Raw genomic sequence first — 13,587 nt, forward strand, 5'->3', positions numbered from 1 at the left:
ATAATAAAACAGTACCTGTACTTGATCCCAACTAAGATATAATTACCCCTTATTGGGGGCAGAACAGCCCTATTGGGTTTATTTCATGGTTAAATGATTCCCTTTTCTCTGTAATAATAAAACAGTACCTGTACTTGATCCCAACTAAGATATAATTACCCCTTATTGGGGGCAGAACAGCCCTATTGGGTTTATTTAATGGTTAAATGATTCCCTTTTCTCTGTAATAATAAAACAGTACCTGTACTTGATCCCAAATAAGATACAATTAATCTACATTGGGTTTATTTTGATGTTTACATGATTTTTTTAGTAGACTTACGGTATAGAGATCCAAATTGCAGAAAGATTCCTTATCTGGGAAAGCCCAGGTCCCAAGCATTCTGGATAACAGGTCCCATACCTGTATATCTAAAGAAAAAAATAACTGGTATGTTATTAAAAATAACTTTTATGTTTTTGGCATTACTGGCCCTTTTTCCCCATCAGTGTCAGTTCCAGCCATACAGACTGTGTAAGTATCATTATTGCACGGCAGCTTCAAAGGCTTATGGAAGGCAAATCTCCTCCCTGATTAAAATGCATTTAAATATATATTCGCTTTTATATAAATTCCTATCAAATATTCATGCAATTTGTACAGTTTACAATCCTCCTCTGGATTTTTAAATGATAAAAATTTCAAAAATATACAAGCCGTGATGAATTATTTGCCGAGCATTACAATTTTCCGCGGGGCTGTACATGGAAGCGTTACCGCGTTTTACATTACTCTCTGGCGCTGGGTTTCACGGACAGGGACGGCGATTTGTTTGCTGTAAGGAAATAATTTATCATTAAAATGTTTTGCTGTTTAGGAAGAACGAGTTTGGATATTTGTTATTATGCAGCTCGTCTGAAGACGCAGCCAAAAAGGCTGCCTTTTATGGATTGGTTGTATTTGCCACATAAATAGTCCCAGCTCTGTCGGAATTTTTTTTAAGGAAATGTTTCTAGGATTCTTGGAACTGCATCCGGAACATTCCTGTTGGACCCAGTTAGTGAGGTTCTAGAGCCAGTCCGAGTCACACTTCCTCATAGCCCAGATCCCCTTCTCATATTTAACAAAGTACTGGTTTGTTCTGGTGGAGGTGGAAGGTTTATATAACTATCTGGGATATACTGAGAAATCATTTGGGATAGTCAAAAGCTACCTGTCCCTAAGCAACCTATGATCAAACTTCACAACCTGACTATGGTTCTTACCCATCAGCTTTTTTCTGTGATCTTATTGGCTCATCTGGTTAATGCAGTGCTCTGGATCCATTTCCAAATCATACTGGCATGTCTGGTTTTAATGTAGTGCTCTGAATCTATTTTCTGCTCTTATCATACTGGCATGTCTGGGGCTAGTGTAGTGCTCTGAATCTATTTTCTGCTGTTATTATACTGGCATGCCTGGGGTTAATATAGTGCTCTGAAACACTTTCTGCAGTGATGATACTGGCATGTCAGGTGTTAATGTAGTGTTCCGAATCTATTTTTTTCTGTAATTATACTGGCATATTTGGGGTTGATGTAGAGTGCTCTGAACCCATATTCTGCTGGGATCTTACTGGCATGTCCGGTGTTAATGTAGTGCTCTGAATCCATATTCTGCTGTGATCTTACTGGCATGTAAGGTGTTAATGTAGTGCTCTGAATCTATTTCCTATTGTTATTATACTGTCATATCTGGGGTAAATGTAGTGCTCTGAATCCATATTCTGCTGTGATCTTACTGGCACAACTGGGGTTAATGCAGTGCTCTGAATCCACTTTCTGAAGTGATGATACTGGCATGTAAGGTGTTAATGTAGTGCTCTGAATCTATGTTCTACTTTAATTATAGTGGCATGTCTGGGGCTAATTTAGTGCTCTGAATCCATATTCTGCTGTGTTCTTACAGGCATGTCAGGGGTTAATGTAGTGAGCTGAATCTATTTTCTACTGTTATTATAGGGGCATGTCTGGGGTTAATTAAGTGCTCTGAATCCATATTCTGCTGTGATCTTACAGGCATGTCAGGGATTAATGTAGTGATCTGAATCTATTTTCTACTGTTATTATAGTGGCATGTCTGGGGTTAATGACAGGTGATATTGTCAAAGCTGCATTACATGTCTCCCCCCAGGTTCCGGTAGCTTTAGGCCCTATATAATAGTGAGTCGGTCTTGCTGAGTGTTTAGCCGGATATAACAACCCCTGCATTAAATGTATTTACACAACGTACCTGGACCCCGGTACAGTGGTTTCTCCTGTGCAGATGTGCAGCTAAACCAGTCGCCAGCAGTACAACAGTGGCTTTGGGATTTATCCCTTTCTATGAGCCTCAAATCTGGTTTGGAACTTTTCCTTTTTCCAGAATAGACTAATAATTACCCGGTTACGCAGCGCAGGAAATAAGCCCTTCTCTCCTCATTACACACAGCGGGCCTGCTGGGATTTCATATCAATTATCCAACCGCACTCACTTATAAATAACCTTCCGTCTTCGGCAGCTTTAGGTGTTTAGAAAGTTTTTAAAGGGAAATTTAAAACAGTTTTTTTGTCATATCTTTTATTAATGTGTTATTTTTTTGCTGTTACAGAACAAAGGCTCTTTAAAAGGAAGATAAAAAGCATTTTTTTTTTTTTAATTTCCAGTCAAGCCTCTAATGGTGGCCTTACACGGGCAGATTCCAGCTGCTGATTTCATGACGAGCCAAACTGGCCTGAGATTGGTCAGATCTCAATTAGGCAGGTTTGATTTGTCACTGGCTCGGGGACCGCATTGGCTCGTGGATGCAGACCTGGGTCCTTCGGCACCTTGCCAAACGAGCAGATCACAATGTGTATGGCCACATTAAAGGGACACTATCATGATTTTTATTAAATACTTTTTATTTCTAAATGACACTGTTAAACAGCAAATAATTCCCTCTGCCATTTATTATTTTATTCTTGAACCAACAAATGTATTTGTAGCTGTAATATTGGTGTGTAGGCGCCATCTCAGTGCATTGTGCCTGAGTCTGAGCTTTCAGCCAGCGCTACCCATTAGAACTGCTTTCAGCTAACCTATTGTTTCTCCTACTCCCATGTAACTGGAGGAGTCCCAAGCTGGACTTGGATTTCTTACTATTGAGTGCTATTCTGATACCTACTGGGAGCTGCTATCCTGCTCCCTTCCCATTGTTCTGCTGATTGGCTGCTGGGGTGGGGGGGTGATATCACTCCAACTTGCAGCGCAGCAGTAAAGTGTGACTGAGTCTGAGCTTTCAGAAGGAGCCAGCGCTACACATTAGAACCGCTTTCAGCTAACCTATTGTTTCTCCTACTCCCATGTAACTGGAGGAGTCCCAAGCTGGACTTGGATTTCTTACTATTGAGTGCTATTCTGATACCTACTGGGAGCTGCTATCTTGCTCCCTTCCCATTGTTCTGCTGATCGGGTGCTGGGGGGGAGGGGGGAGGGATATCACTCCAACTTGCAGCGCAGCAGTAAAGTGTGACTGAAGTTTATCAGAGCACAGGTCACATGGCTGTGGCACCCTGGGAAATGAAGAATATGGCTAGCCCCATGGGAAAAACAGATTACAATGCAGGATTCTGCTGGAGAAGCTCTATTAACTGATGGGTTTGTAACAAACATGTTTTCCCATGACAGTATTCCTTTAACCTCACAGGGCTTTCCATTCATTGTCGCCGGGGGTGCTGCAGGGAAGAGCACAAATCAGTTGCAATATGCCGTGTGTCAGAAGCCTGAAATCCACCAAAGATTTGTTTTTTATTTTCTGTTGCTTAAAGGGCTGAGCACGTGTGACCAGTTCATCCCATTTCTCTGGTATGATGCTGCCCATTCATTTTTTCAGTTAAAAACCGAAATAGTAGGAAAGACCTGTGCCCCCAAATTACCACTTCTCTGCCTTATTCACGGCTGGCATCTCTGATGTGTGTGTTTGCTTATTTCCATTGCGATGAGCTGTGGCATCCCCTGTTATTTCTGTATTCAAACCTTCAGCAAATGATTACAAGCTCCAACAAGCAATATACAGAGTGCCAGGTACATCTGAGCGCCATTACCTGCAGCATCAGGGGCTCATACAAGCTTTAGTTCCCCTTTAATGGAACATTCTTTCTTATTATTTCCATCTAATAGAATAAAATACAGATATGAGATCTATTATCCAGAATGCTTGAGACCTGGGGTTTTCTGGATAAGGGATCTTTCTATTATTTGGATCTCCATACCTTAAGTCTACTAAAAAATATTAAACTTTAATAAAACCCATTAGGATTGTTTTGCCTTTGATAGGGATTCAGTATATGTTAGTTGGGATCAAGTACAGGTACTGTTTTATTATTACAGAGAAAAGGGAATCATTTAACCATGAAATAAACCCAATAGGGCTGTTCTGCCCCCAATAAGGGGTAATTATATCTTAGTTGGGATCAAGTACAGGTACTGTTTTTTTATTTGGAGCTTTCTGTAAGCTTTACATGCAAAGCTTACATGGCTTTGCATGTAACAGATCCCATACCTGTAATTGTATAGCGATTTCTCTATATGCTTGTACTAGCTTTTATTAAAGTGTTATTGATAGCCAGTTTCAGACCTATGTAAGCTTCCATTGTTTACTAGCTAACTATCTCAGCCATCCTTGTTTTTATTACCTTCCATACCCCCTTTAGTGGCAGAATCCAGTTATAAGGAGCCAGCAGGGGGTGTAGCTGAGCAGGCTGGGCCACGGTTTGACATGATTGGAAGTTTCAGCATTCATAGCAATGGTTTGTTGAGTGATCACTGTAAAGGTCTGCAGAATTTGTGAAGTTTAAATCAAAAGGGATTGTTCACTTTTTTGGACATTCGGCAATTGGTCTTCATTTGTTATGGCTTTCCAGTTATTTAGCTTTTTGTTGAGCAGTTCCAGGTATTTTAGCAGGCATCTGGTTGCTAGGGTCTTATTTACCCTAGCAACCAGGCAGCGGTTGGAAGGAGAGACTGGAAAATGAACAGGAGAGGGCCTGCATAGAAAGAGAAGTTATAAAAAGTAACCGTAACTATAAAATTGTAGCCTCACAAAGCAATAGTTTTTGGCTGCTGGGGTCAGTGACCCCCATCTGAAAGCTGGAAAGAGGCAAATAATTCACTACTATACTGAAAAGCCTGTATTTATATGATAAATCTGACTCTTTCCTAAACGTATCATTCCTCACTGCATTGGTATAAACTAGTGATGGGCGAAAAGTTTCGCCAGGCATGGATTCGCGGCGAATTTCCGCGTTTCGCCATTGGCGGATTGTTTCGCGAAACGGATGAAAAATTTCGCCGCGGAAAAATTCGCCGCACGTCCAAAAACAAGAGCCGCGCGACGAAACAAGAGCCGCGCGCGACGAAACAATAGCCGTGCGACAAAATAATAGCTGCGGGTGACGAAATAATAGCCGCGCGACAAAACAAGAGCCGCGGGCGACGAAACAAGAGCCACGCGCGACTAAATAATAGCCGCGGGCGACGAAACAAGAGCCGCGGGCGACAAAACAATAGCCGCGGGCGACGAAACAAGAGCTGCGCGCGACGAAATAATAGCCGCGCGACAAAACAATAGCCGCGGGAGACGAAACAATAGCCGCGCGTCAAAATAATAGCCGCGGGCGACAATTTTTTTTGTCGCACGACATTTTTGCCGTTTCGCAAATTTTTCGCCGTTTCGCGAATTTTTCGCCGTTTCGCGGATCTTTTCAAAGATTCGCGAATTTTTCGGCAAAGCGAAACGGAACAGATTCGCTCATCACTAGTATAAACAGTAGCCTGCTTGCCAGTACAGATGCTTTGACTGCGGAGGAAACCGCATAGTGGCCTATTTATAAACCTTTTCCTGTTTTGACTGTTTTTTATTAAAAAAAAATCCATATTTTTAGAGAATCTTTATTCGGTATTTCCTTTCTAGTTTGGCCAATGGGATGATAACGGTCTAGAATTTCATTTGGATTTTTTTTTTCACATAAATCCTGATGATTTTGTGTTCTGCATGGAGCTAGCAAAAGCTGTTGTTTTAAAGGAGAGGCTGAAGAAATTGTGTTAAAATGAAAAGCAAAAAACATTAAAAATGAACTAAATTGTTAAAAATGTCAGGGGTTAATGCAGTGCTCCTAGTCCAACATGTCAAGGGTTAATGCAGTGCTCATTGTCCAACATGTCAAGGGTTAATGCAGTGCTCATTGTCCAACCTGTCAGGGGTTAATGCAGTGCTCATTGTCCAACATGTCAGGGGTTAATGCAGTGCTCATTGTCCAACCTGTCAGGGGTTAATGCAGTGCTCATTGTCCAACCTGTCAGGGGTTAATGCAGTGCTCATTGTCCAACCTGTCAGGGGTTAATGCAGTGCTCATTGTCCAACCTGTCAGGGGTTAATGCAGTGCTCATTGTCCAACCTGTCAGGGGTTAATGCAGTGCTCATTGTCCAACCTGTCAGGGGTTAATGCAGTGCTCATTGTCCAACCTGTCAGGGGTTAATGCAGTGCTCATTGTCCAACCTGTCAGGGGTTAATGCAGTGCTCATTGTCCAACCTGTCAGGGGTTAATGCAGTGCTCATTGTCCAACCTGTCAGGGGTTAATGCAGTGCTCATTGTCCAACCTGTCAGGGGTTAATGCAGTGCTCATTGTCCAACCTGTCAGGGGTTAATGCAGTGCTCATTGTCCAACCTATCAGGTGTTAATGCAGTGCTCATTGTCCAACATGTCAGGGGTTAATGCAGTGCTCATTGCCTATTTTCTGCAGTGATCTTACTGATATGTCTTGGGTTCAAGGTACAGGGTAAGATCCACTCATTTGGCGAGGTCACAAATGAGCGGAGATTCTCCCGATATGAGCATTTTGGGCTAGTTTGATCGTTTGGCCCTAGGGCTCCACATGGATCTATTATGTGGCTTGTTTGAGTTCTTAAAGTCAGATCACATCTCTTACTCCATTTTGTTTTCCATTACAGGCACTTCTTATACAAGACTATCTTTAAGAGGAAGCCATTACAGTGAATCCTGGACAATGTCTCGGCAGCACAGCCGATTCGAGAGGGATTTTTGCGGCGGATGGGAGCGATGGGAATGGAGCCCCAGCGGGAATCACGTCAACGCAAGCAACATCAACGGCACAGCCAATGGCAACAACAGGCCAGGACTCTTACCCTTGCCAATAGTACCATCCCGTCTTCCTACACCAACATCCACCACCTCTACAATAGTGGGCAGTGACGCCGTGCCAAACATCGCCAGCAACCCATCCGCAGCTTCCGCTTCCAAAGTAAGATTTCTCTGGCCTCTTTAGCCCCCGACCTTGAGATTTATATGTATACAGAGCTGTCAGACCCCCCCAGGAGTTTTGAGAATTTTCTGTGTTTCACAAATTTTTTTGCAGTTTCACCAAGCAAAATGGGACAGATTCGCTCATCACTAGTACAGGTATGGGATCCCTTATCCAGAAACCCATTATCCAGAAAGTTCTGAATTACAGAAAGCTCATCTCCCATAGACTCCATTATAAGCAAATAATTCTAATTTTTAAAAATGATTTCCTTTTTCTCTGTAATAATAAAATAGTACCTGTACTTGATCCCAACTAAGATATAATTACCCCTTATTGGGGGCAGAACAGCCCTATTGGGTTTATTTCATGGTTAAATGATTCCCTTTTCTCTGTAATAATAAAACAGTACCTGTACTTGATCCCAACTAAGATATAATTACCCCTTATTGGGGGCAGAACAGCCCTATTGGGTTTATTTCATGGTTAAATGATTCCCTTTTCTCTGTAATAATAAAACAGTACCTGTACTTGATCCCAACTAAGATATAATTACCCCTTATTGGGGGCAGAACAGCCCTATTGGGTTTATTTCATGGTTAAATGATTCCCTTTTCTCTGTAATAATAAAACAGTACCTGTACTTGATCCCAACTAAGATATAATTAATCCTTATTGGGGGCAGAACAGCCCTATTGGGTTTATTTAATGGTTAAATGATTCCCTTTTCTCTGTAATAATAAAACAGTACCTTGTACTTGATCCCAACTAAGATATAATTACCCCTTATTGGGGGCAGAACAGCCCTATTGGGTTTATTTAATGGTTAAATGATTCCCTTTTCTCTGTAATAATAAAACAGTACCTGTACTTGATCCCAACTAAGATATAATTACCCCTTATTGGGGGCAGAACAGTCCTATTGGGTTTATTCAATGTTTATATGATTTTTAGCAGATTTAAGTTATCGAGATCCAGATTACGGAAAAATCCCTTATCCGTAAAACCCCAGGTCCCGAGCATTCTGGATAACAGATCCCATACCTGTATTAGTCTTGTTATTTCTCCTATAATGTTCTTTGGTAGCTTGATAGCACTGTATATATGTGTGTGTATATATATATATATATATATATATAATATATATATCAAAAGAGGACACTCACCCCTTGCATCTTTAGACCTTCATCAAGACAATAAGGATAAGGATGTGACCGAAACGTTGGTTTTTGATTCAAGTCCTGATACCTATTTGATGGATATATATATGTGTATATAATATATATATATATATATATATATATATATATATATATATATATTTTGCAAAAATAGACAGCACACACTGATAAAGTGCAAAAAGGTATATTGTAAAAAATTACATCATATGCTTACTGTACACAAATAAGCGACGTTTCGAGCCCGGCCGGGCTCTTCATCAAGGCTCATGAGGAGTTACTGCTCACGAGCCTTGATGAAGAGCATATGATGTAATTTTTTACAATATACCTTTTTGCACTTTATCAGTGTGTGCTGTCTATTTTTGCAAAATATGTCTATTTTATCATGGGAGTCGGAACTCATGAAGGACGTGCACCACATATTTAATCACTGAATAGCAGAGTGCTGTACTGCCAAAAAGATTGTGTATATATATATATATATATATAGGTGACTCAAAATAGGGTGACTCCCAATAAACATTTAGTGGCCCAAGAGCTTGTGATCATTGCTGGTCCCTTATTTCTCGGCGCCAATTCCTGATTCCTGTGCAGAGTGACAGCCGTGGGCCCAGGTGTAACAGCTTTGGGATTCCTGTATTTCTCACTCCGCCACAGAAGCCTATTGGCATCAGCATAACATTCATTCCTGTCACATTCTTCCTCCTGAAGGCACATTCATGTGGATCTCGGCAGGGAGCTGAATCCCTTAGTATTACCTTAATGCTTCATTGCTATTGTAAAAATTGTAATATTTACCATCAATGCGCGGTGATTCAGATGGAGGAGCTTAAAAGAAGACTTTATAGCCAAACAAATGTTTCCTTTTATTTGCTTGCTTGGCGTTACATTTACAGCTGGCTTTATTCTGCAAATACCCGCTTTATGGTTTGTGTACAAAGAAGCCTAAGGCAGCGCTGCCTAATAGCACTTATTCTGTTATGTGTAAGGGGATATGTGCCATCCTACCCACAATATCCCAGCTGAATCTCACTTATTTAAGGGAGTACCCTATGCTGGCTTAGGTTCATACTGTCTATGAGCAAACTTAGGGGGCTGTTCCTGCTGAATTGTGCTTAGTACAGGGGAATCGCTATGCTGCCATAGTTTTATGGTATCTCTCTGTACAGGCTATGAGCAAACTTAGGGGGCTGTTCCTGCTGAATTGTGCTTAGTACAGGGGAATCCCTATGCTGCCATAGTTTTATGGTATCTCTCTGTACAGGCTATGAGCAAACTTAGGGGGCTGTTCCTGCTGAATTGTGCTTAGTACAGGGGAATCCCTATGCTGCCATAGTTTTATGGTATCTCTCTGTACAGACTATGAGCAAACAAAGGGGGCTGTTCCTGCTGAATTGTGCTTAAAGTTACTGAAGCTTCATACGTCATTAGCGGACATGCAGTGATTCTTCATTTACATCTCTATAGTTCTTTCTATACTACACCTCGTAGTATCCCAACTGTATCCAAGGACGATGACTGAACAAAGGCCACATAACTGCCATGTACTGCGGCCACTAGGGGCACCGTTTCTGACAATGCATGGATGTGTGGCTAGTACTTGCCAAAGAAATCAGTTCAGCTTCTCCCACACATTAAAGTGCTCCCATGTGTGTGTTGCTCTTAGGACCCTGCAACCACGAGTCTCACATGTCCTTGTTCAGCGCCAACGCACAAACCTTTACAGACACATCCTAATCAATGCGCTTAATGGCTGAAGCGCTCTTCTTCGGCAAAGTCTCGGGTGCCCACCGTGACCCTTACTAATTAAAAGTGAAGAGGTTCTGATGAAGCCATTAAACACTGAACTGTGATGCGCTGTTAATTTTTTTTTAAGACCCTCGGAACAAGTGGTCCGATGAACAGGGAACGCGGAATAATAGGCACTAGAGCTGGAGATTTCGCCGACACATTTTAATCCTCTGTGGCGCTCAGTGCATTAAGTTTTCTCTGAAGTTCTCTATTGATTGGATAGAAAGCCAAGGTCAGAGCAGCGCGGGCAGCAGGAATGGTTATTGCAGGTCGTTGTGCCACCGAGCGGGGATCATTCAGTCACCATTCTCTAGGTCCCCCCCCCCCAACCTAGTCCCTGGCTACGCTGTCTGTGACAGTTTGCAATTGGTCTTCATTTTTTTATTATTTATTATTTTTTATTTATTTAGCCAGGGTCTGACTGGGCCACTGGGGCACCGGGAGGGCCATCCCTTGCCCACACCCCTGCCAGCGCAGCCCCTTTAAAGAAAGAAAAATCATGCAAGGAGGGGGGGCAAACCTCAGGAGGGGGGCCCTGCAGATTCTGAGGGGGGCCTCTTTAAGTCACCTCTGTGGTGGGCCAGCGCTGCACCAGTCCGACACTGTATTTAGTAGAGATGCACCGAATCCGGCTGGAAGGCAAATAATTCAGAAATGATAAAAAATAAACAATAAGTGAAACAACAGGTGAATCACCCTTTAAAGCATTCTTATTTAATGATCCCAGAGGCCAGCCATGGGTTCTGGGAGTTGTAGCACAACTTGTGCCGGATCCATAATGCAGAGAATTCCCACCGCCGGCACACAGCAGCCCGTGCCTCGGCTTCTCTCCATTCCTCTCTTTCAATGACACTTCACGTTCCTTAACAATTTAATCATCCTGTTGCTCAGATGAGATGTTGTTGCTGATTACCTGATTGCCCCCGGGGTCGGAGCTCTCATTGCAATGAACCCCACTGAGTTTAAAGGTACTTGGGAATCTGCAACAGCGCCGGGCTATTTAAAGCTAGGTTGTTTCAAGAGTCGGAACAAAAAGGGATAAACAAAGTAATTTGTCTTCTCCCCTTAATCTTCCAAGAGAGTGTTCTAGTCTGGCTCCCTGCTTAAAGGGGAAGTAGAACTGGGTGAGTATACACTAGGGGAGGGGTAACTGCTCCATCAGTGGGGTAGCAATGAGTAGAGCTGGGTGAGTATACACTAGGGGAGAGGTAACTGCTCCATCAGTGGGGTAGCAATGAGTAGAGCTGGGTGAGTATACACTAAGGGAAGGGGTAACTGCTCCATCGGTGGGGTAGCAATGAGTAGAGCTGGGTGAGTATACACTAGGGGAGGGGTAACTGCTCCATCAGTGGGGTAGCAATGAGTAGAGCTGGGTGAGTATACACTAGGGGAGGGGTAACTGCTCCATCAGTGGGGTAGCAATGAGTAGAGCTGGGTGAGTATACACTAAGGGAAGGGGTAACTGCTCTATCAGTGGGGTAGCAATGAGTAGAGCTGGGTGAGTATACACTTGGGGAGGGGTAACTGCTCCATCAGTGGGGTAGCAATGAGTAGAGCTGGGTGAGTATACACTAGGGGAGGGGTAACTGCTCCATCAGTGGGGTAGCAATGAGTAGAGCTGGGTGAGTATACACTAGGGAAGGGGTAACTGCTCCATCAGTGGGGTAGCAATGAGTAGAGCTGGGTGAGTATACACTAGGGGAAGGGGTAACTGCTCCATCAGTGGGGTATCAATGAGTAGAGCTGGGTGAGTATACACTAGGGGAGGGGTAACTGCTCCATCAGTGGGGTACCAATGAGTAGAGCTGGGTGAGTATACACTAGGGAAGGGGTAACTGCTCCATCAGTGGGGTAGCAATGAGTAGAGCTGGGTGAGTATACACTAGGGGAAGGGGTAACTGCTCCATCAGTGGGGTAGCAATGAGTAGAGCTGGGTGAGTATACACTAGGGGAAGGGGTAACTGCTCCATCAGTGGGGTAGCAATGAGTAGAGCTGGGTGAGTATACACTAGGGGAAGGGGTAACTGCTCCATCAGTGGGGTAGCAATGAGTAGAGCTGGGTGAGTATACACTAGGGGAAGGGGTTACTACTCTTACAGTGGGACTAATAATGAATTGCAATATGGTGCCCCCCTCATGCATTATTCATACAGGCAGAGAACAGAAGGCAATGCGCTCACAATAAATAATGCTCTGATCTTTTATCTTCTCTATCAGTGAAAATAATTAGTGTGAATGTTCCCTTTACAATTACCCAATGTAGGAGAGCAAAAGGTCGGGAAGGGCAATTTCCCTTTAAATCCCTACGAATGGCCGCCCTGAAGCGCAGACAAGGTTAGGCGGTGTCACGTTGTTACCAGCAGTGGCTAAATGACAATGGCTTACTGTCTTAGGTTTCCCAAACCTGCTGACTGCTCCGACGCGCTTCCAGAATAATGGCGGCCCCCGGGGCAGATGATATTGGGTGGAAATATATTGTAGCAATAATTCATAGTAATGGGAATCCAATAGCAGCCATGTGTCGCTCTCCCGCATTAAGCATGGCGAGAAAATGCTGTGTCCTAAACGCATTAAAAAGGCATTAGCAAATTAGATTCAATTGCGCCTCCTCGCCTCGGATATTTCTTGTTTTCGCCCCCCTAATAAATAATTGAAGGAATAAGCTGCTTCTTGATGTTTTACAGTGTCCATTCTGCACAGGGAGTGACAAACTGCGGCTCAGCTGACTCTGCGTCATTCCCCTGACTTATGGCTTTCATAAATGCAATCGTCTGCTAAATGAACGAGCTTATTACTGCACTATGACTTCTTAAACAGCGCCCTTGATAAATGGCTCTCCCTCCAACAGTAATGAACTCTTCTGCGCTCTTAAACATTACATTCTAATAACTTTCCCCCGCTCTTCAATGTAATGGCTTCCTGTTTGTAATATTTTCTTTCTCTCGCCCATGATACATGGCAGAGCCATTCATTTCCTGCGACGTTACGCCGGCTCGCTCATTTCGGATGCAGCCGGGGGCACATCTCCCTGTGCAAACTACAGGACTGTGGCTGAAAAATGGGGTGACGGTGGTGGTGTCCCCGACACGGTAACCAGTGTTGGACTGGGAACCCAGGGGCCCACCAGAAAACCTTAGACCATAGGCCCACTCTCCAATCTAATTTTCCTCCTTTCCTCACCAACCTCTTTATTCTCCTAGTCTCTTATATTTACATGCTAGCATCTATTCTTCCATCTATTCCTCCTCTTTATTCCCATTCAGAAATAGGGAATGACCATGAAACAGGCCATTTGGTCAGGAGCAGGAGGGCC

The 13,587-nt window shown here is 43.2% G+C and overlaps 1 protein-coding gene across 3 annotated transcripts in view; it reads left to right on the forward strand.

Moving 5' to 3' along the window:
* Nucleotides 1–13,587, forward strand: part of klhl29 (kelch like family member 29) — a 580,607-nt gene that overhangs the window by 283,181 nt on the left and 283,839 nt on the right. For all 3 annotated transcript variants that reach the window (XM_002935976.5, XM_031902990.1, XM_012971232.3), the window contains one exon: nt 6,992–7,302. In XM_002935976.5, the coding sequence (XP_002936022.1) occupies nt 7,048–7,302 (255 nt within the window). In that variant the 5' untranslated portion in view covers nt 6,992–7,047. The remainder of the gene's footprint in view (nt 1–6,991; nt 7,303–13,587) is intronic.

This window comes from Xenopus tropicalis, chromosome 5 (assembly GCF_000004195.4).
Source record: "Xenopus tropicalis strain Nigerian chromosome 5, UCB_Xtro_10.0, whole genome shotgun sequence".
Lineage (NCBI taxonomy): Eukaryota > Metazoa > Chordata > Amphibia > Anura > Pipidae > Xenopus > Xenopus tropicalis.